The sequence below is a fragment of the Pan paniscus genome, chromosome 18 (assembly GCF_029289425.2).
Source record: "Pan paniscus chromosome 18, NHGRI_mPanPan1-v2.0_pri, whole genome shotgun sequence".
In the NCBI taxonomy this organism is placed as follows: Eukaryota; Metazoa; Chordata; class Mammalia; order Primates; family Hominidae; genus Pan; species Pan paniscus.
In genome coordinates, this window is record NC_073267.2 from 57,032,513 (window position 1) to 57,060,213 (window position 27,701).

General features: G+C 36.3%; 1 protein-coding gene and 1 pseudogene across 4 annotated transcripts in view; one reads left to right on the forward strand and one right to left on the reverse strand.

The window, feature by feature from the left end:
* Positions 1-27,701, forward strand: part of PHKB (phosphorylase kinase regulatory subunit beta) — a 240,443-nt gene that overhangs the window by 118,134 nt on the left and 94,608 nt on the right. For all 4 annotated transcript variants that reach the window (XM_008973202.5, XM_003819794.6, XM_008973201.6 and 1 more), the window contains 6 exons: positions 415-478; positions 9,014-9,109; positions 10,250-10,447; positions 14,805-14,862; positions 15,442-15,519; positions 17,657-17,815. In XM_008973202.5, the coding sequence (XP_008971450.3) occupies positions 415-478; positions 9,014-9,109; positions 10,250-10,447; positions 14,805-14,862; positions 15,442-15,519; positions 17,657-17,815 (653 nt within the window). The remainder of the gene's footprint in view (positions 1-414; positions 479-9,013; positions 9,110-10,249; positions 10,448-14,804; positions 14,863-15,441; positions 15,520-17,656; positions 17,816-27,701) is intronic.
* On the reverse strand, positions 19,829-20,343 carry LOC103786280 (NADH dehydrogenase [ubiquinone] 1 alpha subcomplex subunit 5-like; annotated as a pseudogene).

Consider the following 27,701-nt stretch of genomic DNA (forward strand, 5'->3'; position numbering starts at 1 on the left):
TTCTTAAGACTCAGATTTGATGTCAGAAAAGCTCCGTTACATTGATCTGAACTAATGATTTCCTGCTAATTACTGCACTTATCATCATAATATACCTTCCTCTAAAGTTCGTCTTTTTTTCTTGAGTTAGTGAATAAAAATGATTCTGGAATTAAAACTACTCCCATCAATAGTATGACCATTAGTTTAGATCAAGGTGAACCTAGAAATATTTTTCCCAGGTGATCACTAACTATAAAAACGAAAAATTAAAACAGTGAAATGTCAGAATGAGGTCTCTTAGACATTATTCTTCTTACAGAAGTTGTTATAAATGTTAATAAAGAAATTTGCTCGTCAATATTCATCAGATAATGGTTCTGATTTTGTAGCCACATACATTAGAGTAATAAAGCATTTCCTTTTCTCTTTTAGCTCGGTTGGTTTAGCAAAAGCAGCTCTAGAAGCAATTAATGGATTCAACCTTTTTGGCAACCAGGTAAAAAATAAGACCCCCAGAATCTTTGATTATTTGAATTGCACATTTAATTCATTTGGCTATTCATTAACAAAGTCATTTCCTTATAATCAGAGAATGTCCAAAATTTATGTAGAAGCTCATGCTTGAACTTTTCCTTTGAAAATGACTTGCCAGTTAAATTTTAGTTTTCTAACTAAACACCATTGCTTAATTTCTTTAAAAAAAAAAAAAAAAGAAAAAATTTTTTTGATAAAGAATTCTGATTTCCTTGGTTCAGTGACTTTTCCCTCAAATCTGTTACTCATTTTGTAGAGGGTTTCACATTTTTTAATGTATTTGGCATTGTATATATATATATTTATGTCAGTTTTCATGTTGGTTTCAATGTAATTATTTCAATGTATATCTCATGTAGAAGAGAATTTATGTGATGTGTTTAGCCAGATAATTGGGAGTTTTGATCCTAGCTTCACCTTCAACTGGCTATAATCAAATGTCTAAAATCTCATTTTCTCTGGGGATGAAAAAAAAACCCTGAAGGTCGTCTTAAATTTTCATTAGATCTTTAACCAGTTTTTGTACTGAAAGAATCTAATCAAGTGACCATGGATTGAGTTGTCAGTAGAAAGGAATAAAATGTAGGAATAGAGGTTACTACTCTGGATCAAGAAGTAGGCCTCCCATCCAAGTACTAACCAGGCCCGACCCTGCTTAGCTTCCGAGATCAGACGAGATCAATTCAAGATGGATTAAAGATTTAAACGTTAGACCTAAAACCATAAGAACCCTAGAAGAAAACCTAGGCATTACCATTCAGGACATAGGCGTGGGCAAGGACTTCATGTCCAAAACACCAAAAGCAATGGCAACAAAAGCCAAAATTGACAAATGGGATCTAATTAAACTAAAGAGCTTCTGCACAGCAAAAGAAACTACCATCAGAGTGAACAGGCAACCTACAACATGGGAGAAAATTTTCGCAACCTACTCATCTGACAAAGGGCTAATATCCAGAATCTACAATGAACTCAAACAAATTTACAAGAAAAAAACAAACAACCCCATCAAAAAGTGGGCGAAGGACATGAACAGACACTTCTCAAAAGAAGACATTTATGCAGCCAAAAAACACATGAAAAAATGCTCATCATCACTGGCCATCAGAGAAATGCAAATCAAAACCACTATGAGATATCATCTCACACCAGTTAGAATGGCAATCATTAAAAAGTCAGGAAACAACAGGTGCTGGAGAGGATGTGGAGAAATAGGAACACTTTTACACTGTTGGTGGGACTGTAAACTAGTTCAACCATTGTGGAAGTCAGTGTGGCGATTCCTCAGGGATCTAGAACTAGAAATACCATTTGACCCAGCCATCCCATTACTGGGTATATACCCAAATGAGTATAAATCATGCTGCTATAAAGACACATGCACACGTATGTTTATTGCGGCATTATTCACAATAGCAAAGACTTGGAACCAACCCAAATGTCCAACAATGATAGACTGGATTAAGAAAATGTGGCACATATACACCATGGAATACTATGCAGCCATAAAAAATGATGAGTTCATGTCCTTTGTAGGGACATGGATGAAATTGGAAACCATCATTCTCAGTAAACTATCGCAAGAACAAAAAACCAAACACCGCATATTCTCACTCATAGGTGGGAATTGAACAATGAGATCACATGGACACAGGAAGGGGAATATCATACTCTGGGGACTGTGGTGGGGAGGGGGGAGGGGGGAGGGATAGCATTGGGAGATATACCTAATGCTAGATGACGAGTTAGTGGGTGCAGCGCACCAGCATGGCACATGTATACATATGTAACTAACCTGCACAATGTGCACATGTACCCTAAAACTTAAAGTATAATTAAAAAAAAAAAAAAGAAGTAGGCCAATTTTCTTTAGCAGTTTTTATAAAGATTCCTAAGATGGTGAGGTAAAGTGAAGTTTCTAACTGATAATTTAATTAATCCTAAGCTACTGAAATGCTAAATCAGTAAAGAAACATTTTAGGAGGTTACACAGTTGTGCAAAAAAAAACGACATGGTTTTTGTTATGGCAATTATAATACTATTTACTCAAGTCTTGAATTTAAGAATGTTTTTAATTGTAGTATATTAATGCAGCCACCTCTCTTCTCCTTCTTACGTACACAAGCACTCTTCTCATCCCAACTCCCTCTAGAGGATGGATGGGCTCTGTCTATATGAAGGTCATGAGGAATTACCGCACACTCTGGATCACCCATTTTCATATTCCTGGATGGATGGATGGATGGATGGATGGATGGATGGATAGACAGACAGGAGTAGGAGGATAAAATGACTTTAAAGAATGGCATTATATTAGGGGTCAGGAGACAGGATCAGGAGACAGGATCACTGCATGCTCTGTACTCAATTCCACCAGTGAGTATGGCTATTTAACTAAGCCTCAGCTTCCTCGTCTAAAAAAATAAAGATAATGATAATAGGACCTAACTCAGGAGGTTTTCATGCAAATAAAAGTTAGTTAGCATAGTGCTTTGCAGAGATTAAACTTTTAATAAATGCCATCTCTTGTTGCTATTGTTTTTTTATTTTTGTTTTTTTGAGACAAAGTCTTGCTCTTGTCTCCCAGGCTGGAGTGCGATGGCGCGATCTCGGCTCACTGCGACCTCCGCTTCCCGGGTTCAAGCAGTTCTTCTGCCTCGGACCCCCGAGTAGCTGGGATTACAGGCGCCTGCCACCACGCCCGGCTAATTTTTGTATTTTTAGTTGAGACGGGGTTTCACCATGTTGGCCAGGCTGGTCTCAAACTCCTGACCTCAGGTGATCCACCCATCTCGGCCTCCCAAAGTGCTGGGATTACAGGCATGAGCCACTATGCGCGGCCGACTCTTGTTGCTATTATTTATGAAGTAATAGTAATACAAAGGAAGGGAAATGAGAAAGAACTGAAAGCTTTCTAGAGCATATATCAAGGAGACTGAGAGGAGGCATGGATTAAACCAGAGCTGATGTTATCAGCAGTCTGGAAAGGTACAGGTCTTGCTAACCTGGCTTCTGTGACATACCAAATACTGAGCTGAATGGAGCTGAGTGTCTCTTGGTTGGCTGTTACATGGTAGTAGCCAGCTCTTTTTTGCAATAGTGTCATCTCCTTTGAAGTACCTGAGTCTTAGTGTATGTTGCTTACATACCTGTATGCACCCCTTCCAATTGTGTGTATACTCACACACATACATACAAGCTACATTTCCTAACTCTACCCATCTTTCAGTGCTCTACTTTTCCCAGGAAGCTTTCATAAATTACTCAGCTATAATTCTAAAATCACTAAATTACTTTACTCTGCATTTAGATTCTGAGTTATAACTGTATTGCTGATATTGTTCCTCAGCCAGTTTCTCAATCTTGACTATGCATTGGAATCATTTGAGGAATTAAAAAAAATACTCATATATGAGCTCTACTTCCAGGGATTCTGATTTAATTGGTGTAGGGGGAGGCCTTGGCATTGAGATTTTTTGGAACTTCTCAGGAATTCTAATATACAATCAAGGGTGAGAACAACTGCTCTAAGCCGAGTTAATTTTTGGCCTTGTTCAGGTCACGTCTATTTCCAATGGAGCTATGCACCAAATATTTGCTGAATTGACTACTACTTGATTGTTTCAGATAGAAATATGGACAGATAATGTCTTCTTTCTTTCTTTTTTTTTTTTGAGACAGCTTCTTGCTCTTGTCACCCAGGCTGGAGTGCAGTGGCACGATCTCGGCTCACTGCAATCTCCACCTCCTGGGTTCAAGCGATTCTCCTGCCTCAGCCTCCCGAGTAGCTGGGAGTACAGGCATGTGCCACCACACCCGGCTAATTTTTGGATTTTTAATAGAGGTGGGGTTTCACCACGTTGGCCAGGCTGGTCTTGAACTCCTTACCTCAGGTGATCCACCCGCCTTGGCCTCCCAAAGTGCTGGGATTACAGCCGTGAGCCACCACACCGGGCCATGTCTTATTTCTTTAGCCACAAGAATATCACATGTTGCCAGTAAAGTCCCTTCATCTTCCATTTTTACAAGGTAGTGTCAGTGTCCTAGTTTTACAAATTCCCTTTCGTCTCTTTTTTCTGATGTGGAGAATTGCAGAAATATGACTTTGAAAATGTTACTATTACCACCTCTACAGCAGTTAAATTAATAATGTGCCTGCTAAACAGTGGCACATTTAAAAGTGCATGTGATCTTTTTAGTGTTCAATCATTTTATAATGTCATTGTATATACTTAAAAGAGCTGTGATCTAATTAAAAGTCAGTTGCTGGGAAAAGAATTGACATAAAGAAATGCTTTTATTCAAATGAAAATCCATGGAAACCACCTCAAGACTTGAGGGATTTCAGATCATATTGATATTCACGGTTATTTCTAAAGGCCATTGGTATAAGGTTTTGGAAGACCTGATCGTGTGTCTTTAACTAAATTAATTTAGAACTTTCAAAAAGTACATTCCTTCTTGGTGGCAACTCAAGAGAGATGGTAGAGCCCCTCTCTCAAAATGAATGATCGGAAGATTGAGGTAGTGTTTCTCAGATCACACCACACAGGGGCAAAACCAGGAATTAAACCAGTGCCACTCCATAATGAATCTATTAATAGAAGATCAACTTGTTGGTATGGGAAATTTCAGCTGTTGGACACTTTCTACTTTTAGAATTGGGAGCTGTGCATTTTCTTTGAAAACTCTTAAGCTGTTTTTTGCTTAATAATTATTGAGCTTCTGAAAGAGGTATCCATTTCACAAATAGTGTGAAAGGCTTGCCTTTTGCCCCTGGCTTCAGCATATGAGATAAAACAAATGTTAATTTTATTTTTACGGGCAGTTGTTGGGTGGTAAAGTTTTTTGCTTTGGTTATGATTATTATGCATTCCTATACTTCCTCCTTTTTTTCCAATAATAACTTATTATTCAAGGAAAAAAAAACACTTTAAATCTTTTTCTGAAACTATTTTCCAAATTTATTTTTCTTTGGGACACTGAGAATAAGATGTGATAAAAAGGCCTAGTTTCCGTAATGATTTGTTTACAATAAAAGCCAATTTGGGGCAGAGCTACATTTAGAAACATATATAATCCTCAATATGGGAATCACATATTTCATCATGATCTCAAATATATTCTGTATAAATTTCATGACAAATATATTTAAATATTATTTAAATAATGTTTGATAATATTTAAACAGTAATATTTTAGTCTATCAGTATTTATTTTCATCAAATGTCATAGTCATAGTAAGCAACAGTTTTGTGATTCCTGGGTTCGAGTCTCAGCTCTGCTCTTTTGAGACCCTGAAAATTCATGTTCAAATTTATCTTTCTCTGTAGTTTGAGAATTCCTTTCACAGTATGTGCATGAGGACGAAGAAGCTTGGGTTGTGAGAGGGGCTGCTGGAAAGAGCTGTTGGGTCAGTAAGCAAAAGTTGGCTATTTACACATCTATTGCCACCACAGCCTTGGTGCAGAAGGGAAATTCCTATCAGTAAATACCCTTTCCGGAAGAATACATTTCTCCAGGCTCTGCTACAGAGCTCAGTGACAGCCTCATAACTGAACTAGGGGAGAAAATCTCCTGACCATAGTTTTGCGGTGTGGTTTTGTTCCAGAATAAGAATGTGAAGATCATGTACGATAGGTAGATCCAATGACCAGTTGTACCTTGTTTTATTTTTTGAGTCTAGATGAGGGCAGCAAGTCCCTTAGCTCAGGCTCTGAGAAGTGATTAATGAAGAAAAGAAAGATCAGTCTTCAAATTGTTTTCTTTTTAATTGAGACCAGTGAGATCAGCAAAGTCTTATGTTTACATTTGGTACCCTTGGCCTTAGGGACTGTCTCAAAAGTGGTTGTTCTGGTCATGGGATTAAGGGAAGTGCAGTGCAGCCCTTCCCCACCACTGGAACTCAAGTCCCCATGACAGTGGTCAGGTTTCAGAATCATCTTCCAGTCCCAGTGCATTTACTAGACTAAAACAATTACAGAAACTTGGTTAGGGAGTAAAGTTTGAGCTGTCAGTCTTAAAATAAGCTCTTTAGGTGGAGTCAGGATATTATGGCAGAATTATAATGTTTTCAGGAAATGGAAGATGAAAATAAAATATCCAAAGTTAATCTGATACTCTGAAGTGACATATACATATAAAACATCCTTTCATATTCCTATCCTTAATTGGGGAAATCAAGATACTGACAAATGAGCCGAGACCAGAATCTAAAAGGTAATGACTAGAGAGATTGCTCATGTTATGCAAAGTGTTCAAAGCAGTGCAGACATCTAGCTTCCTTTGAAATTTGCAGGCCTTAAATTAATGTGTCTGATGATTTAAAGTAGGTGATAATTAATTCCATTTGTGGGTTCTCCTTGATGACTCTTAAAAAGACTTGCTTCTGGATTGGGAATAGCTGCCCATGACCTGGGGAGATTTTACCCTCCTGGAAATCTGGACCATAATGCCTAAAGCATGGGATATTTTTGTAAGAAGACAGCCAAACAATATAGTTAATCACCCTTTGGTCTTGGTGTTAAAATATGGTAACATTATAAGATTATTTTTCCCTTTGGGCATATATCTTAGGTTGGCAGAGAAAAATTGAGAGCTGAATAAATACTTTGATGAATTTAGACAAATAAGCCATTTATTTACGGCCAGAAAATAGAAGTTGGCTGTTTACATTAATCAAGTAACATAGAGAATTGCCAAATTTGCCATTTCACTTCATTATTTATAAATTATCCTACTTAGGTTGTATCTTTTGAAAATTTAATTGCAGGCAGATAGTTTGGTATGCAATTAACTTTATTCTTGGCCTAAAGATAAATTATAGCTCCTATTTTTTGTGTATTCATAGGCTCCTAACATATTATATCCATTTATTTCTCTGCTGTTTTGTTCTAACTACCCTACTTGCTCCCATTTCACCAAAATTCAGAGCCTAGCTATGGTCCTCACCTTCTCTATGAAGTGCCCCAACTTCCCTGGGGACTTGTTTTATAATTTTCTTCTCCCCCTTAAACCACTAACTTTGGTGAAACTAAGTCATGTGTTGTGGTATGCTGCCTTTTTGTTTTCTTAATAATCTTGTTCAGGACTGTTGCCTGGGTCAGCTCCTTGAGAGCACAGGTCAAATTTGATCTTGTTTGTTTTCCTGAAAGCAGAGTGCACAGTACCTTGCCAGCGGCAGCTGCTGCTGAACCAGTAGAGATGGGAGGTTGGAACTCCGGAGTGACAGAAAGGATAGTTTACCATTCATCTGGTGGTTGAGAGACAGCCTCACCGAATCACTGTTCATTTATTAATTTACTTGTCAGATTTTAAAAAGATTTTAAAATGATATTCTGAATGAGAAATCATTCTATTTTATGAGCTAATTTTCATGTACAAACATGGGCTACTAGGAAAAAAACACCTCTAGTGAATCTGACATCTGGATATGGGGTCTGGTGCTGCTAGATTTTGAAGTTCAGTCTAGGTGATTGGTTGGAGATATTTTTGTTTCAGTTTGAATGCATCTGTGAAGTTGGTGAGAATTGGGATGAGCTTCAGAAAATAGTATTAAAGTAACATGAAATTTATAATTCTCTTCTCCCTTTCCCCATGTATTTTTCTGAGTATTCTCCTTATTCCCATCCAGTTCTATGTGATTTCAAATATTTAGCTCCCCAGTAAAGCTGTTGAATATGGAATGCACTAGTTTTAAACTGGTTAGCAGATAGGTTAAGATTTTCTGTTACACCTATTTGTTTTATTCAAGCTTTTTTTTTTTACTTGAAATATATATATATGTGTGTGTGCATATATACGTATATGGGGGAATTGTATAATCTAGTGTTTAAAGAATGGGCCTCTGTGTCAGAGACTTGATTTTGAAACTTTACTCTGTTAAAGTAAGTCTTAATGTCCTTTTCAGTAAAATAGGGAAAACAATATCTACATACGGATATTAAATGAGACAATCCATGTGACACATAAAGCATAGTGCCTGATGTGGTGAATATTTGTTCAGATTAGTTGCTTTGTTGTTATTTGAGATTCTCCTGTCTTCATATTTTAATCCAGTATTCTTTTACATTCATCTAGATTGTATCTAAATTTGTTTAGTTTGATCATATAGTCTTTATTTATGAGGAATGTACAACTCGGATTTTATGAATCTGCATTCTCATTCTTTGTCATGTTAGCTAAACTAATTGTATTTTCATTAAAATAAATGTCACTAATATATTGGCTATCTTGTAATCAGTACATTTTGATTTATAAGAAAGTCAAGGAAAACTAGGGAAAACAAAAATAACATTTTTATGATTATAAAATTAATGTTTATTGCAGGATATTTGAGAAATATTGAAAGTACAAACAAAATTTAAATCTTCTGGAACTCCACACTCAAGATGCAGACAATGTCAGTATTTTTGTGAAGTTTTCGCAGTCAAAATGCCAAAGGTCTACAAGTCTTTTTTCTTAATTTAGGAAATGTTTTTCTTTTTCTCTCTCCAGGGCTGTTCGTGGTCAGTTATATTTGTGGATCTCGATGCTCACAATCGCAACAGGCAAACTTTGTGCTCGCTGTTACCCAGAGAATCAAGATCACATGTGAGACATTTAATAATGATAAATTTAACATGAACTATTATTTATGATTTCTATGTAGTTTTATCTTAATTTCCAATAAAGTACTCTAAAATGTTAGTGGTCATCCAGAAGGGATAAGAGGACATGATAGATATTGCCCCTTACTCCTCTGGCCTGGGGAGGTCTTAGGAAGTGGACAAGAGTTGTGGACACGGCTGCTTTGGCCTTTGAATCTTTTGCAGGAGAATAGAAAAATAGACTTTTCTTTTGGGGGAGTAGCAACATTAGGCCAACGTGAATTATTTTTTTGCCATGGTATATTAGAAAAATATTTTTCATAGTGTATATATCTTTTGGATAAAATAACCTTCCATTCCTTATTTCTGTTCTCTCATTCAATTCACTTTTTCCCCTTGCCTGATGAACTTCTGTATGCTTATCCTACCTGATTGCAGAATTTTCTAGGGACTATTTGTGGTTCTGTTATTTAGAAAACACCCAAAGTGGAATAATTTAGTTATTCAAAACAACTCTTTTGTGTAAGTAATGTAAGATTATCATTAAAAAAAAAAAGCTCCCCAAATAAGCAAATAATATAATACCCACTCATGCCACTACTCTAATACAATCTTGACAACATTTGGGTATATATGTTTTCACTTATTTTTAGACATATATAATATTTTTATTTTACAAAGCTATAAGAGTACTTTTTATATTGATTGATAACCTAGCTCTGTGAATGGATATTGGATACTGCCCCATACCAGTAAACAGATTTCTACAATATAAATTTTAATAGTTGCTAATTTACTCAACTAATTGTTGGACATTTAGGTTGTTTCCTCTTTTTCATTATTATAAGCAAATTGTTGTGAAAAACTAAGTTGTGACAACTATTAAATTTTTGTGCACCATTTTAATTAATATTTTGACATTTGAGCCCATTGAATCTTGAAAATACTATCAACAAATAAAGTTTTATCTCCTCTGTAAGGTTTCCTGGAACATGCCATAGAAACATCTGTCTGATCCTGGGAGCAGAGCTTGCTCACTTTTGACTGCATAACCTCGCTGGCTTTTCATCTCTATCATTCTCCTTGGGCTGTGTTGATCACATCGGTGTGGACACTCACAGTCTCTCTTTCTCATTGCCTCCAGAATACAGATGCTGCCCTGCTCCCCTGCATCAGTTATCCTGCATTTGCCCTGGATGATGAAGTTCTTTTTAGCCAGACACTTGATAAAGTGGTTAGAAAATTAAAAGGAAAATATGGATTTAAACGTTTCTTGAGAGATGGGTATAGAACATCATTGGAAGATCCCAACAGATGCTACTACAAGCCAGCTGAAATTAAGGTATTAAAAAATATTCCATGGTAATCGCATATCAGAGCAATCAAAAGCACAGATTCAGGAGACTGACCATTGGGTTTGAATTCTGGCTCTGCTACTTACTAGCTATGTGGCCCTGGGCCAGTTAATTAATCTGTCTCTGTGTTTAATTTTTTCATTTGTAAAATAATAATAGTACCTATATCATGAGGTTCTTATGACAATTAAATAACTTACATAAAAGTGCTTAGAATAGTGCTTGGCACATAGTGAATGCTCAGTAAGTGTTAGCTCTTATTACCAGTGAGGTATTTACTGATAATGGGCCATGTTCATTTATTGGGTGAATAATTTTTCTATTGCATTTTCAGTCCTATGTTTGCCTGATCCATACTATTTGTCTTATATAATATTAAATATCTGTTTGTAATATTCCTTTCAATCTATTAAGCAAATTATTTTATTAAAACTGATAGGCCATTCCATCTTCCCTTATCTGTTTCATTTAGACACTTTCTTTTAAAATATAGTCCTCTAAATGTTTAGTTTTAAAATATTTTGTATTTCAAAACACATATACCACTATATGTAGTTTTATACTAGCTGCTTTTAAGCCATCTAGAAAACAGCACCCCAAAAAAGTAAGAAGTCATGCACATTGCTGAGGACTTTGCTTTAATGTAGTGTATTGAAAGGTATTTTGGTTTTTTGTTTCTTTCCTTTTGAGATGGAGTCTTGCTCTGTTGCCCAGGCTGGAGAGCAGTGGCATGATCTCAGCTCATTGTAACCTCCACCTCCTGGGTTCAAGCAATTCTCCTGCCTCAGCTTCCTGAGTAGCTGGGATTACAGGCACATGCCACAATGCCCAGCCCAGCTAATTTTTTTGTGTTTTTAGTAGAGATGGGGTTTCACCATGTTGGCCAGGCTGGTCTTGAACTCCTGACCAAGTGATCTGCCCTCCTAGGCCTCCCAAAGTGCTGGGATTACAAGCGTGAGCCACTGTGCCCGGCTGAAAGGTATTTTGTATTCATGGGCATAATTGGCTCACTCACTGAAGGTAGGTAAGGTCCCTAGGAATCTGTATGTAGAAAATATGTAGGCAACATTATACCTTTTAAGTTGTTTGGCAATTAACATACTATTTTAAAATTTATCATACACTTTTGCAGAAAAACTAGACAAACTATTTATCATTTTATTTAACTTCTTTTTTTTTTTTTTTTAAATAGAGACCAGATCCCCCTATGTTGCCCAGGCTGGACTGGAACTCCAGGGCTCAAGTGATTCTCCTGCCTCAGCCTCCCAAGTAGCTCAGACTACAGGCATACACCACCACATCCAGCTTTATTTAATTTCACAGTTGACTATCACTTGGAAACCATTTTATTGTGTGCACTTTTGAAATTTTAGCAGTGTTGGCAGTGTTACAATCTGTTAGGTTGGGCCAAAAGATCCATTTATCTCTTAAACACCTTCAAATGTTTCTTTCCTATTTAATACATTTTCTGTGCCAATATTTACAGCACTTACATTTGAATTGGACCACCTGCAACTAACTACCACCTCGCACACTTCCAACTTTGGATCTGTCCAGCAAGCTTTCTTGCTTTGGATCTGCCAGCAAGCTTTCTGCACCTTCTGCTGAGCACCACCAAGGAAAGCCACAGCACTGTGGGTAGGAGCTGCCCCACAGTCAGGAGATCTTTCTTGGTTCAGCCTCATCATTGCTGTCGGTTCTTGTCAGTCCTGCTATCTGACTCTGCCAGGAACTCCCCATGAAAGCTTTTCCAGCTTTTTCCTGTTTGTACTCAAGTTTGCAGACTTTCCTTTTTATTTTCTACTTGATAGCCTTTCATTTCTGCATGGTCTCCTCCACTGTGTCTTTCCTTCATCCATGCTTACCTCCATCTCTCTTGCCTCACAGAAGGAGCTCTCTGTTCTAAGGCTAACCCATCCTGTGTATACCCCATCTTATTCTCTTTTACTTTCTTGACACCCTCACTTGTTTTCTTCTGTGATAAAAGGATATCTGTTTCTCTTTCTTTTTTCTCCTCATCTCCATTTCTACTTCTCTGTCTTGTTTCCCCAACTTAAATTAGCTTTTTTCGTCATTAAGCACATTGATGTTTATCATTAAGAAACCAAACGAAACCCTTCCTCAGCCCTTTCCCTGTCCACTTCCATCCTCTTTCTCTTGGTGCCACACATCTGAAAAGCATGACCTCTACTTGGTGTCTCCTTGTTTACATCCCGCTTACTCTTTCCCCTTACAAACTGCCTTACTTCTGAGCACTCCCCAGTAGCTGTGCTGGCTTCAATCCATTTACATTACTGAGTCGGAGTGGATGCTTTTCTGATCTCGTTTCACAGAACTTGGCATTTGAGTGTCTTTGCTGAGTCTTGTTTGTTGGAACATTCTCCATTGGCTGTGACCCCTTTCTTTATTCTCCACTTCTCTCACTTACTTCTTAGTCTCCTTTGCAGGTTCCTCCTCTTCTGCCCCCTCTTAAACCTTGCTGTTCTCCTAGGGTCCATCCACAGCCCTAGCTCTCTTCATTCTGGCTGTGAACTCTTAGCTTCAGCTATAGCTATTAACCACAGATCTCCATCCCTAACTCATACCTCTCCTCAAGTGCCCACCCCCTGTATGCAGCTGCCTTGTGAACATCCTCGCTTAGATGTCTTACAGTTTGCCTGTATTCAGCTTCCACTCCTGTGCCCAAGCCCTATACCTGAGAGTCATTCTAGGCACTTCCTTCTCACCCATCTACCTTTGTCAATCACCAAGGCTGGCAGATTTAGCCTCCTAAAAATCCTAAAATTCTGTTTTTTCCTCTCTATTACTCCCTGGTTTAGGCTAGTGGATCTGGGGCGATTTTGCCCTCCAGGAGACATTTGACAATGTCTGCAGACATTTTGGGTTATCACAATATAGTAGGTACTACTGACATCTGGAAGGTGGATACTAGGGATGCTACTAAACATTCCTGCACCACACAGGACAGCCCAACAACAAAGAATTATTTGGCCACAATGTCAGTAGTGCTGAAGTTGAGAAAGCTCAGTTTAGGTTGTCATCTTTTCTCTTTGGATTTTGCTCCAGCAGAATTCCAGCTGGTCCTGTTTTTTGCCCTACAACTCTCTTCAGTATTACCAGCTGCTCAGTCTAGCAAGTAAATATAATGAGTAAATCTGATCCTGCTGAGTATTCACCTGTGGTTCTCTTTTATTTCCAGACCAAAGTCTTAGCTACTTAGCATGACCTGCAAGGCCCTTCCCGATCTGGCTGTCCTGGCCCATCTGTTGGGTTTCAGTTTTCACTACTTCGTCCTTGCTTATTCCAGAAATACTGAATTGCTGGTAGATTCTTTAACATACTTTGTGATTCTGTGAATCTGTGGTTTGTAACTGTTACTTCCTTTGCCTTGAGTTACCTTAGCTCATCTCCCCAGTGAAGTCCATCCAGCGTTAGCTGAAACATCTCCTTTCCTGTAAACATTCCCTGATTCCAAGGCAGACTCAGGTGTTCCACTCCCTATGAGCCTGACATACCATGTGTAGATATTTCCTACTGCATAGTAGTTGTTTATTTACATGCTGGCCTCCCTATTAGGCTGTGAGCCTCTGAGGGAAGTTCTCTGTCTTTTGTCTTAGTAGCTCTCTGTCTAGTTGGTTCCAGGCATTAGTAAGTATTCAGTAAATATTTATTGAAGGACTGCAGTTTGATGGACTGAATGAGTGAGCTTTTGAATAATAAGACCTGAGGAAAAATTTTTTTAAAAAAAGGACAAGGAAACTGCTTACAAAATCAGTTCAACTTTATTGCTATAAACAAATCTTTGACATATCGCCTAACTATAGTTCTTCTAATTTAATTGTTAGTGGCTGGGCACAGTGGTTCATGCCTGTAATTCCTGTAATCCCAGCACTTTGGGAGGCCAAGATAAGAGGATCTCTTGAGGCCAGGGGTTTGACCAGCCTGGGCAACACAGGGAGGAGACCACATCTCTGAGAAGAAAGAAAGAAAGAGAGAAAGAGAGAAAGAGAGAGAGAGAGGAGAGAGAAAGAGAGAGAGAGAGAGAAAGAGAGAGAGGGAGAGAGAGGGAGGGAGGGAGGGAAAGAAAGAAAAGAAAGAAGAAAGAAAGAAAGAAAGAGAGACAGAGATAGCCAGATATAGTGGTTTGTGTCTATAGTCCCAGCCCTCCCACTTGGGAGGCTGAGGCAGGAAAAAGGATCCCTTGAGCCCAGGAGGGCAAGGCTGCAGAGAGCCGTGATTGTGCCACTGCACTCCAGCCTGGGCCACAGAGTGAGATCTTGTCTCAAAATAATAATAATAATTTAATTGTTAGTGTAAAATTTAATGTTTTATTTTCTGTTTTAGCTATTTGATGGCATTGAATGTGAATTTCCCATATTTTTCCTTTATATGATGATTGATGGTAAGTAAGCTTTTTCCTGAAATTTAAGCAAGCTTTTTCCTGAAATTTAAGCTGTAGGATTTAAGTGGTTTAAAGAAGAGCAGAAATAAATTATGACTCTTTTCAGCTAGAAAAATAGACTGCGCTTCAGTGATGTTAATTGCCCTGCATTTGTATATACTACTCTTTTGCTTTCTGAGTGAATGCTAAATCATTTAAAGAATTAAAAAAACACTTGGAAGCATTCAAAAAATGATAGCATATATATTTTGTTCATATTTACAAAGAAAAATTTTTATTAGTAGAAATCATTAATACTGTAATCCATGATAATGTGAATGTCTGTAACATTTATACTTAGGAATAGGGAAAATTCAATTAAAATTCAGTTTTCAATTCTAAATGCTAACATGACTTTCTAAAACCAATTTCTTGGAAAAATATCACACAGATTTGCATTTTTTTTCCACTTTAATTTTACCATTGGCATAGAAAATTACCAAAATAATTGTAACTGGGCTAATATATTTTTTCTAAGGTAAAATTTTTGAGATCCTTATTAAGCTCAGCTGCTATTGGATTTTATATTTTATATTTTAGGAGTTTTTAGAGGCAATCCTAAGCAAGTACAGGAATATCAGGATCTTTTGACTCCAGTACTTCATCATACCACAGAAGGTATAGTTGTTTTTTTAAGAAATTCTTCCTACCAACGTTTCCTGAATGTTTATTTGAAATGTATAAGTGAGTCCTTTGTAAAAAACAATAATTTGTATTAAATTGAAAAAAAATGAATGATCCCTGATATGAAATCAGAAAGAAGATTAAGCAAGACAAAGATGGAGATGAATCTAGGTGGACATGGCAATAGTCATTCCAAAATAGTTTGTCAGGTGGACTGAGTTCCTCCATCTGTTATTTACTATGTAACTCCATTACTCTGTATAGAAAGTGACTAGTTTTTATCCAGGTCACCAAAAATGCTATAGTCAGGTGAGTGCCCCTCCTGCGGAGGGCTACCTGGAGAGGTTCTGCTCTTGTCTAAAGGCACTAGAATTGCCGAGAATATTCTGGCCCCCTCTTTGGAGTTTTTTCTAGGGTCCTTAGCATTGTATTTTGAACATCTGCCATGGTGCTAAAGGATGGATTTAATATTTTAGAAATGGTCAGAAGGCCCAGTCTTAGGAGTAAGGGTATATTGTTTCAGTCAAACACCAGCAGGGACCCTCAAAAAACATAGCTGAATTTTCTGTATAACTGGAAAACCAATTTTCAAAGGAATTCCAAATGAGATGTTCTAGATGTCTTTGGGGCTTTAAAGTATTGACAATCACAGCACTGAGCCCCATTCCTATCTCACATGAAATTTATGATATTCTTTGGGGTTTTCCACAGATATCTCAGAGTAAATACTTAATATTATATGCTCACTAACATGCTTGTAATGTTAAAAGTTGTGAAATGTTTATGGATAAACATTGATTTCAAAGTGAATATTAATTTTTAAAAGTTATCTTTGTCTTTATGCTACAAATAATCACTTGTCCAAGTGAGAAATAATGTATTAAGTTTTGTAATGCATGTAATATTTGAAATCCTTTGAAGCAGATCTTTTAATATTTAGTATTAGATCTTTGATGCATTGAGATGTAGTAGTTTAATGTACCTCACTTCAGGCTTCATCATGTTCAGAGAGTGATGTTTGAAGTATTATCTGTATATCATAGACCTTCTTACTGATTTTAGACACAAATATTGTTGATTGATATGTAAGGAAGCAAAATTTTAGGGAAATCTGTGCAATTTCATTAGAAAAATTAAGTTTACTGTGGGCTAATATTGCAAAAAGTCTCCTGTAGCATCCTACATAGATTGTTGATTATTTTCCCATTATATCATCCACAAAGATTCTACTATTAAATAATAATTTTAGTTCCTACCAACCCATTTTTAAATGGTCACGGGGGAGATGGCTTTTTCTCTTCGGTGATATTGAATGGTAGATAATGGGCTTAATGTTTAAATGGGGATTTCTTTGCTCTAGCAATGGCTCAGAGTTATAATTCTTCATTTAAGATTACACAGTATCTCATTTGTGAAGCTTCTACAGAATAATCCTATTAAAAATAGCTTCCTCTGTGGCTCTCAATATTTGCATACTGTGTATTTGTTGATTCATTTAAAGGTATTAAATGTTGTTGAGGGAGATTATGTACTCATTGTTAGCCAAAGCATAACAATCTGCTGTTGAATTAGTGTTTTAAGTCATTTTTTTTCTCCATGATTTTCACTGGCAATATCTGAAAGGAACCAGAATATCCAGCTTTCTATAGCTTATCAAATCTGTTGCCTCCTGTATAAGAATTCTCTCTCCCTGCTTTCTAATCATTACAGTGTCTTGAAGGGAAATTTTGGGAAAGACAGTAATTTTGATATGGTTCGGCTGTATCCCCACCCAAAGCTCAGCTTGAATTATAGTAATTCCCATGTGTCAAGGGTGGGGCCAGGTGGAGATAATTGAATCATGGGGGGCGGTTTCCCCCATACTGTTCTCATAGTAGTGAATAAGTCTCAGGAGATCTGATGGTTTTGTAAATGCATAAGCCCTCTTGCCTGCCACCATATAAAACGTACCTTTGCTCTTCCTTCGCCTTCCACCATGATTGTGAGGCCTCCCCAGCCATGTGGAACTGTGAGGCCATTAAAACTCTTTCCTTTATAAATTACGCAGTCTTGGGTATATCTTTATTAGTAGCATGAGAATGGACTAATACAGATTTGTTATATTTTAAATACTTATTTTTAAACTCCATAGGATATCCTGTTGTACCAAAGTACTATTATGTGCCAGCTGACTTTGTAGAATATGAAAAAAATAACCCTGGTAGTCAAAAACGATTTCCTAGCAACTGTGGCCGTGATGGAAAACTGTTTCTTTGGGGACAAGCACTTTATATCATCGCAAAACTCCTGGGTAAGTGGAGAAGATTGGGAATGGTATTTTTTTCCTTGTTATTAAGCTATTAGAAATAAATATGCCTTTGCTGGTGTTTATGTTGGATTTGGGTGGTGTTTCATGGTCTTAAGAGGTCTTTAGGGAGTTTCCTAGTATCTAGTGGTATATTAATATATCTATTTCACTGAATGATGATGGACAGTTTCTGGAAAGAAAGCGAAATAGGTATGGGTACCATTTGTGATCATTTAGGGGGCTGCATTTGGCTTACTATATAGGTTTTCTGCAGAAGATTATAGAAACTTTGAGTTACTTTTATATGATATATTAAAAATTCTGACTTAAGAAAACAGTAACAGTCATGCTTGGTCATACCTTTAGTAGACCGACCACTTGCCAAAATGTATTGGTCATCTCAAAGTTCTTTTCTTTCCAATAAATATATATTGGCAATTTTAGTTGGAGGTTTAATAGGACCATTATTCATTATTCTTTGAAGAATTATTTTTCATCTTCTCCTACAACTTGAACTGAATCATAGCACTCTTGGACACTTTGAAATGAAGACAAATTTGATAAACACAGAAAAAGCATTATGCATTCTTCCTGCAAATTTCCTTGTTCAAATTTTAAATGTTGTTAGCATTTACATCAAAAAGGCTATCACTTTAGAGTCAGAATTCCTTTATGACAAAATATTTTGAAATAGGCTAACTGTAAATACTGTACCTGCACTAAAAGAACTGCCTACTGTATAAAATACTGTTATGATTTTTGTTGTTTCTAGCATTACTGCATAAATGCTAATAAATTTGTGCCATAAGAGTAATCATCTTCGGTTTTAAAAAAAATATTCCATTAGGGAAGAATATTTCACAGGACAGATTTCCAATTTGAGCTTTACATAAAATGATATGTAAGAACAGGCAGAAGCTAACCAAATAAGTGAAAACTAAGTTAACGCTGTTTTCAGTTTGCTCCTTTCCTAACTATATTTTCTGGGTCTCCATATATACCTAATGCTAATTTAAGAACATGAAGAAACATTTTCTTCCTCCTTTAAAGGGACAGCTTTTTGACAAGGTGTTGATATTATTTATAGGCTTTGCTTTTAGAATTTCCAAAGCGGGGGGGGAAAGACACATGAAATAGTTTTCTTTTTTCTTTTTTCTTTTTTTTTTTTTTTTTTTTAGTGGCTCTGCTTTTAATTTATAGTCGTATGACTAAGATGTTTTGAATATAAGCCTATCCGTATGCCAGATATAAATTTCAGGAACTCTTAATGTCTCTTTTACAGAAACTCTACCTCTATCCTGATGTAATTAGGTTGATTAAGAAAATTAAAGGCCACGGGCCAGAAAACTAACTTCCACAAATGCAACAAAAGGAAAAGTTTCTCCAATAACCTCTGTGCAATGGGAAATCTTTCTTTTAAGTACCAAGTCAGTTTCTTCAACTGTACAATATATTCTAATTTGAAGGTTTTCAAATATAATATAGTAACAACAAAATATAATAAAATTAAAACTATCAGAAAACAGAGTAAATGGTATAATTCAAATAATGACTAAAATAAAATGACATTATGGATTTTGTAATCAACCTATAATTATATATTTAAATTTTGCTTTACATACATAAGATCACAGCTGAGGTTAACCATAATTTCAAATTTTATCACCAGCCACTTGTGCTATTTTATCACATTTGAAAATATTCACTCTTATTATTTACCTCAAACAGTGATCTATAAATTTGTTTAGACTATAATAGTTAAGGACCTTTTCTTCTTCAGGATAACTTGAAAAATTAAATGATGTATTGAACATACTACTAAAGAAACTTTACTTTTTGATTATGGTCTCTGCATTGAAGATCTGTAGGAATTTTTCTTTAATAATTTTCAAATCTTCCCATGACCTCTCTGTTCATAGAAATATCATCTTTGAAATAACCTGTGTGAATACTTTATAAATCAAAAATGGATTCACATGACCATATTACCATAATCACCAATTTTAACACTCTCCTACATATTTTCTATGTCACTTTTCTTGATTATAAAATGTCAGTAATATGAACACGCCCTTAATATAGCAGAATATTTAATTACATCAGTTTCCCATCAACACACCAAAGTCACTTAATAATTATATTGGCCATTTCCACTGATCGGCAGGAGGCTCTTCCACTAATGGCTCCCATGGTTTCCACTCCCTCATTTTTCTTGCCAGATTTAGTTCATGTTCAGCCTAAAGAATCACCTCTTCTAATTGACTGCCTTGAAGTTGGTCTTCTAATTTTTTAACATCTGGTTCCGCTTTAACCATAGCCAGCTTCTCATTTGTAATCTGTTCTGTATACTTTCTATATGCTGCATTTTTAGGGATTTCCTCAAGAACATCAAGAATCTTTGTGTACAATATTCTTAGCCTCTCATGTGGAGTATTACACACAGCCAATCCCACAAGGCCAGTGGTCTTCTTCAGCACCCGCCCTGACAGCGCCGACGATTCGATCAACACATGAAATCGTTTTCTTAGAATCAACCCAAGTTGGGAAGGTTATCTCTGGTTAGAATGTTATTTCCGTCTTACTGGCATAATTACAAAGAAGCTTTGTTGTTACAGTTAAGTAAAACATATTTTAGTAGAGTACTAGTTAACTTATGTAAGGATAAGAATTTTAACATTAGAATTATAGGTTTTTATGTTCTATATTTGGAAATTACAAATGAGCATGAGGAATTTTTTTCTGTGATTCTGAGGCTAAAAACTGGCACCTGGGATCTGGGATATGAAATTAAAACCTTCTTTATCCTGCTTTTTGCCATATATCAAGCCTGGGTTTAGTACAACTAGAAAGAATGTTGTTTGAGCAAAGCCTCTAGATAAAATTGACAAGGCTAGTGAATTGAGAAGGTGGAATTGACTACACCCTACATAAGCAAATTGAGCTTTAAAAAAAGAAAAAGATTGACAATAGTATCAGTAAAAAAGCATTGAACTTTCTGTAATAAATGTGTTGAATGTAGACAGGTCTTGAGTGAAGATAGTATTTTCTCATATTAAGACCAGAGTGAACAGAAGTAGTACAGGTCATGCCTCCATTTCTGTTTCACGACCAAAAAGAAGAAGAAATACTGCAGAGCTGCCGTTAAAGAAAGTCAGTTTCTCTTTTCCCTGCTGATCTTCTGAAAAGGCAGTGAGAACATGAAGAAGGTATTTTGCATACTATGAAACCACATACATATCTCCAGCTGAAAAAAAGAAATATTGCATATTCATTAGTAGTCTAGCCTAGCTTTGTGTTATCTGGTTAACAACCCACTGGTTAAGACGAATAACATCTCAGAAGATTGAATCATTTAGTTGCTCTTAACTGTTGTATACTAGCCCTAAGAACCATCAGACTTCTATGGATTTTCATTAAGATTCCAGATACAAATTTACTTAAAAAGTCTTTATTCATTAAAGGAGCCTCAGTTGGATCTCTGCTTGACAACATTTTGTGGGCAGCTAATTGTGGTTACTATTTTTACATGAAAATAATATAACAGTGAATCTTTAAAAATATAGTATATGACTTTCACTAATTCAGGCCAGTTTGTATCTCAGTGAAGTCTAATAATATTTTGCTTTATGTATGCCTAAGTAAATAATTATATAACAAAACTCTGTGACTTCTATTCAATTGTTAAAGAAAAGACACAGTATGCTATTTCCTGAACCAAGGCCTGAAGTCCCCACTGTGCTCTTAAAAAATAAGTTAATTATTCACAGTATTTCCTTTTCTCTTATAAAATTTATACTTTTAGAAAATCAATATTTTCTATATAGCTGGTAAATATATTATAAACATGTACACTTTAAACCCCATAAGACATATCTTAAGATATATTTGACGTGTCTTAGAATAAAATGGTCATTAGTTATACCTTCAACTGTTATTCAAATTTGAAAGTTTAGAAACCATTCGTGTAAGACCAGTCTAAAGAAAGCAGAGTACCTTTTTGAGCTATTTGCAAAAGTAAATAACCTTAAAAGTACAGTCATTCATTGCTTAATGGTAGGGCTACATTCTGAGAATTGTGTCATTAGGTGATTTTTAGCCTACGACCTACCTAGCCTATATGATATAGCCTATTGCTCCTAGACTATAAACTTGTAGAACATGTTACTATACTGAGTACTGTGGACAATTGTAACACAATGGTAAGTATCTGTGTACCTAACATATTTAAACATAGAAAATGTTTATACGTGAAGATGTCTATACGTGAAGATACAGTATTGTAATCTTATGGGACATCTTTATGCATCATCACATGATTGTATTTATTGCATTAAAAATCACTTGAGGCTGGGTGCAGTGGCTCACGCCTGTGTCCCAGCATTTGGGGAGGCTGAGGCAGGCAGATGGCTTGAGCCCAGGAGTTCGCGACTAGCCTCGCTAGTAGATGGGACTACAGGTGCATGCCGCCACGCCCGGCTAATTTTTTGTATTTTTAGTAGAGATGGGGTTTCACCATGTTACCCAGGCTAGTCTCGAACTCCTGAGCTCTGCCCGCCAGCCATGATGGTGCATGGCTGTAGTCCCAGCTACTCAGGAGGCTGAGGCCAGAGGATCACCTGAGCCCTGGAGGTCAAGGTTGTGGTGAGCCATGATTGCACCACTGCACTGTAGCCTGGGCAATAGAGTGAGACCCTGTCTCAAAAAATTGCTTGAAAATCTTGATGTTTGAATTGAATTTTTTTTTGAGATTCAGAAAACTAAAGAAATATAAAGTTAATGATAACATTACTCTAAAACCATTAGATAACCATTATAAAGGCCATTATATAACTTTAATATATGTTCTTATTCACTATGTCCTAAAAAGAGATACTAACATATCAGCTTTTAAAAATCTGACTTCTAGGGCCAAGTGTGGTGGCTCATGCCTGTAATCCCAACACTTTGGAAGGCTGAGGCAGGCGGATCATGAGGTCAGGAGATCAAGACTATCCTGGCTAACACAGTGAAACCCCATCTCTACTAAAAATACAAAAAATTAGCCAGCCATGATGGCACGCACCTGTAGTCCCAATTACTCAGGAGGCTGAGGCAGGAGAATCGCTTGAACCTGGGAGGCGGAGGTTGCAGTGAGCCAAGATCATGCCACTGCACTCCAGCCTGGGTGACAGAGCAAGACTCCATCTCAAAAAAAAAAAAAAAAAAAAAACTGACTTCTAGACTTCAGCTTGTCTTTTCCATATATGCAACTAACTTTTCTTATCCTGTACATCAGACATTCATAGCGATGATCTTCATTCAGGTACTACTACATTATCCCAGCTCATTAAAGATTAGAACTTTACGTATTGTATAATTTAAGGCAGGTGAATACAATAATTTTTTAGGGTGGATATTTTGAAAACATTAATAAACATTAATGGTTAAAACAAGATATATTCTCTTGGTAAACTTAAATATTAAGCAATTTTAGTTAACTACAAGTTTCTCTCCAACATACACAAACTCCCAGAATACTCAGGTTAATGAAAATTTGCTTGAATCTCACAACAGAATTTTTTTTAAGAGACAAGAGAGTTTCACTCTGTCACCTAGGCTGGAGTGCAGTGGTACCATCATAGCTCAATGGAGTCCCAAACTCCTGGGCTCAAGTGATCCTCCCACCTCAGCCTCCTGAGTAGCTGGGACTATGGCCACAGATTACCATGCCTGGCAGGATCTTTTTCTTTTGGGGAGGGGTATTATTTAATTTCCTTGGAACACTAACAAGCTACTTTTGTGTGTGTGTGTGTGTGTGTGTGTGTGTGTGTGTGAAATGCACAGTTTTATTTTACACATACCCTTTTATATATACAATAAAAGATGTGGCATGTATTAACGTTACCCAATGGAGAACTAATTGATGGAATTCACTAATGAATAAATGAAATTTGTCCCTTTCATTCTTACTGATAGTTGTCATTTGAGGGGGTTGGAGGGTCTCTTTCACTCTCTCCTTTCTATTTTATTTTCCAAGCTACTTTTAAAGTGATAAAATAGATATAGAAGTACTTTAAAATATCCAAAGTGTTATGTATATACGAAGTTCCCAAGTTAATTTCTTGGGTTCCCAAAGTTCTTTGGTAAGTGACTGTTTGGAAGCCAATTTATTTTTCCTGTAGAAATTATATTTTAAATGATTATTAACACCCAGCAAACTTGTAACCATGAGGTTACGGATATTTCTCTGACTTTATCATCTTTTTCTTCTACTTTCTCCCTCCCTAGCTTCTCTTCCTTTTTTTTTTTTTTTTTTTTTTCTTTTCTTACATTTTTCCTGTGCTGTAGTGAAAGGTCAAGAGTTTGTGGATCATGAGCTTAGGAATCAGACAGTCCAGTATTTGAATGTAAAATCTGCCACTTACTACCTGTGTGATCTGAGTTTTCTTAACTTCCGTGAGCATTAACTTTTTATTTTTATGTTATAAGGATTAGCTGGTAAGGAAATACACATAAAGCATTTACTATGGGACAAATACATGTTTAAATGGTTCTTCCACTTTCTGTTCATACTTTACCATTCATCTACTTGTTGATCTCTGCTTCTATTTATAAAGGCCTACTCTTTGATAGTGACTATGGATATCCAGTAGCTCACTAACAAGAGTTATAGGAAATACTTCTCTCTGTCTGTCTCTCTCTCTCTCTAAGGGCAACCTAATTATTCTGACACACCACTTCCTAATTCCAGTGTATGTAACAAAAATAAGTCCTTTTGCATTTGATTTTATTCATGACATTTCTTGCCCAATTGATCTCAAATATAAAAGCTACTGAGTAAACCTGGAAATCTAATGCTTTTTAAACTTAAAATCATTCATCAAGTGTCCCCTAGTGTATATAAGGACATAAGAAACTGAGGTCTTGATTTTCTTTGATCTGTTGTCTTCAAATGCAGTTGACTCTTCAGGGTAGTACATGGTTTTCTTACTGCTCCGTTCAAGATAAAAATGAATAGATAAGAGTGTACAGGTATATTTTTACATGTTGGTTGCTAAGAGATTTCCCAGTTGTTGCACTTCAGGAAACTTCAAGAATATTTTCATTATCTTTCTCATGTTACCCATATGATGGCTAGTGACCTAAAGTGGGATTTCTGTGCAGCAGGCATTATAAACATCGGGAAGCACATGTAGTATTACTTTAAAGGCTTCACCTGGGAAGACTTTCTTTAGCTTTATGTATAAATAACTGACTTTCTTTTTTTTTTTTTTTGGAGATGGAGTCTCGCTGTGTCGCCCAGGCTGAAGTGCAGTGGCACTATCTCGGCTCACTGCAACCTCTGCCTCCAGGGTTCAAGCAATCCTCCTGCCGCCTCCCAAGTAGCTGGGGCTACAGGTGCTCACCACCACGCCCAGCTAATTTTTTGTATTTTTATTGGAGGCGGGGTTTCACCATGTTGCCCAGGCTGGTCTCGAACTCCTGAGCTCAGGCAATCTGCCCGCCTTGGCCTCCCAAAGTGCTGGGATTACATGCATGAGCCACCACGCTTGGCCAATAACTGACTTTCTTAAAGCTAAAATGTTTTTATTGAGTTAGTACAAGTGCTAGAAAATTTGCATAGAAATTATTCTCATCCTTACATATATTAGTAAAGTTGAATATGAAAGTAGTAATAGAGTCTGAGAGGGCTTTTCATACATGTTGTCACACTGATTTTCAGAAACACTAATATAATGCCTGCCTTAAAATATGTCACATTCTGTGCTCTGCCTCTTAGAAACATCATCCTAAGTAATCCTCCTAACATCTCTCTGAGATGGGTACTATGTGGCATAGGTGAGGAAACTAAGGCCCATAGGAGTTTAACAACTCACCCAAGGTTACAGCGCTCATGACTAGCAGAGTTTATTGATTTATTCAGGAGTCTACAGGGTGCTTGTGTCACCTGTAACCTCTGTGGCATTAAATATTCCTATTAAAAACAAAAACATTGCTAACCTAATAAGATAATAAATTGAGTCTTGTTTTCATTTATATTCTGACTATTAGAAACATATTTCTTAGTCACTCTTCTGTGAATTGTCTAGTAATTTTTTTTGCCCATTTAATCTTGGTTTTATGGTTTTTCTTATCAGCCTACATGAATGTTTTATATATTAAGTGTATAAAACCTCTCTGATATTTTCCTAGTTTGTTTGCCTTTAAATTTTGCTTTTGCTATATTTTCATGAGCAGAAGTTAAAATCTTTACACACTCAGATCTACCAGTGTTTTCCTATTTAGTTTTTGCTGTGGAATTTACCATTTAATTTTAGAAAGTCCATCCTTGTTAATCAGTTGACTAAAATGCATACACACGCACACACACACACACACACACACACACACACACACATATATTTGGAATTTTCTGGTATAATATGAGGTTAAGGATCTGCATTTTCTTTTTCTCCAAATAGCTCATTTCATAATACATGTGTTACTAATATGTGTCACCACAGCTGAGAATCAGCTAGGCTTTGAAGTACATAATTTTACCCTGTAAGTATCTGCTGAGCCTATTTTAGTATGTCCTATGTAATTTTTGTGTTATGATAAAAAATACTTGCTCTGCTAAGTTTTCTTTAAATTATTAGTTCATTAAAGAAACAGAGATTTTTCTTAATATTTTCTTTTTACACTGGACAGTTTTTGCTTGGGGTGAGCCCAGGGTGTATTTTATAAACCTTCTGTGAAAAAAAAATTAATTAACTTAATTCCTATTTTCTAAGGATTTAAAGACAGATATCTCCATTTTATAGAAATTCTTGATTATCTTGGAGGTGTGGTGCTGTACTGTAAATGTAGAAAGCCATTATCTCTTACCCTCGTTCTTTTATTTTCATTTGAAGTATTCTGTAGTTTGTTGGATATAAGTTCTTTCAGGATTGTCACTCTTCACCAGAAAATCAGTTTCATTGAATTGGCACAGTAAAGACCTCTATTTTTGCCTCCTGAATGATAAAAATCAATGCAGTGGGGAAAAAAATGTGCCCATAAACTTGACCTTTTAATGATATTTCTCACATTTACCATTATGGAAATTAAAGTAATGATTATGGCAATTAGTGTTTCTGTATTTGCTAACCCACTAATTTATTATTCTGCTTAGTAAGTGTATTGAGTGCCTATTAGGTGCTGGTGGCTCTGCTAGGTACTGGGCATCATGTATAAGAAGCATACAGTCTATGAGGTTATACCTGAGCACGTGGTGTAAGTGGGAACATCAGGCTAGATGAAGTGTGGCACAAAGAGAGAAATACGAAGGAAATGCAAAGAAATAAGCTTTTGGAAGACTTGGTTAACCATTCGATTCTTACCAATTTTAATAGATTAGCATTTATGCTTTACAAGGATATAAGGTTTCTTAATTTATCTGTCACTATTTATAAATAACAAAATACTGTAATAAAGATAGAATTTAGTTTCTATAGCATGACAGTGAAAACTTGTTGGTTTTAGAAATTTTTTCACATCTCAGTGATCATACAATTGAGATACGGAAATAATTTACTGCCTATCTAGAATATCAGTGTACTAATCAACCCTGTATCATGAGCTAAACTGAAATTAGTACATTAAAGTTATATGTCGATATCTGCTTTTATTGGTTTGGTTTAAATTTTGAAAAAGTGTATTTTTTTTTTCAGAGAGAAAGGAGAACATTTGTAATATGCAACCTGATTTTGATAGGAAAAATGTAACATGTCTAAATAGTTTTTTTTATTTCATCCTCCTTCTGGTATTATTTTCACCTATGTTATGTAGAATGTCAGTGTTCTTAAAGGGCAGGATTAGTATGTGATTAAGAGCCCAGACTCTGGGAGTCGACTGACTGTGTCTCAGCTTTGCTCTATACCAACCACCA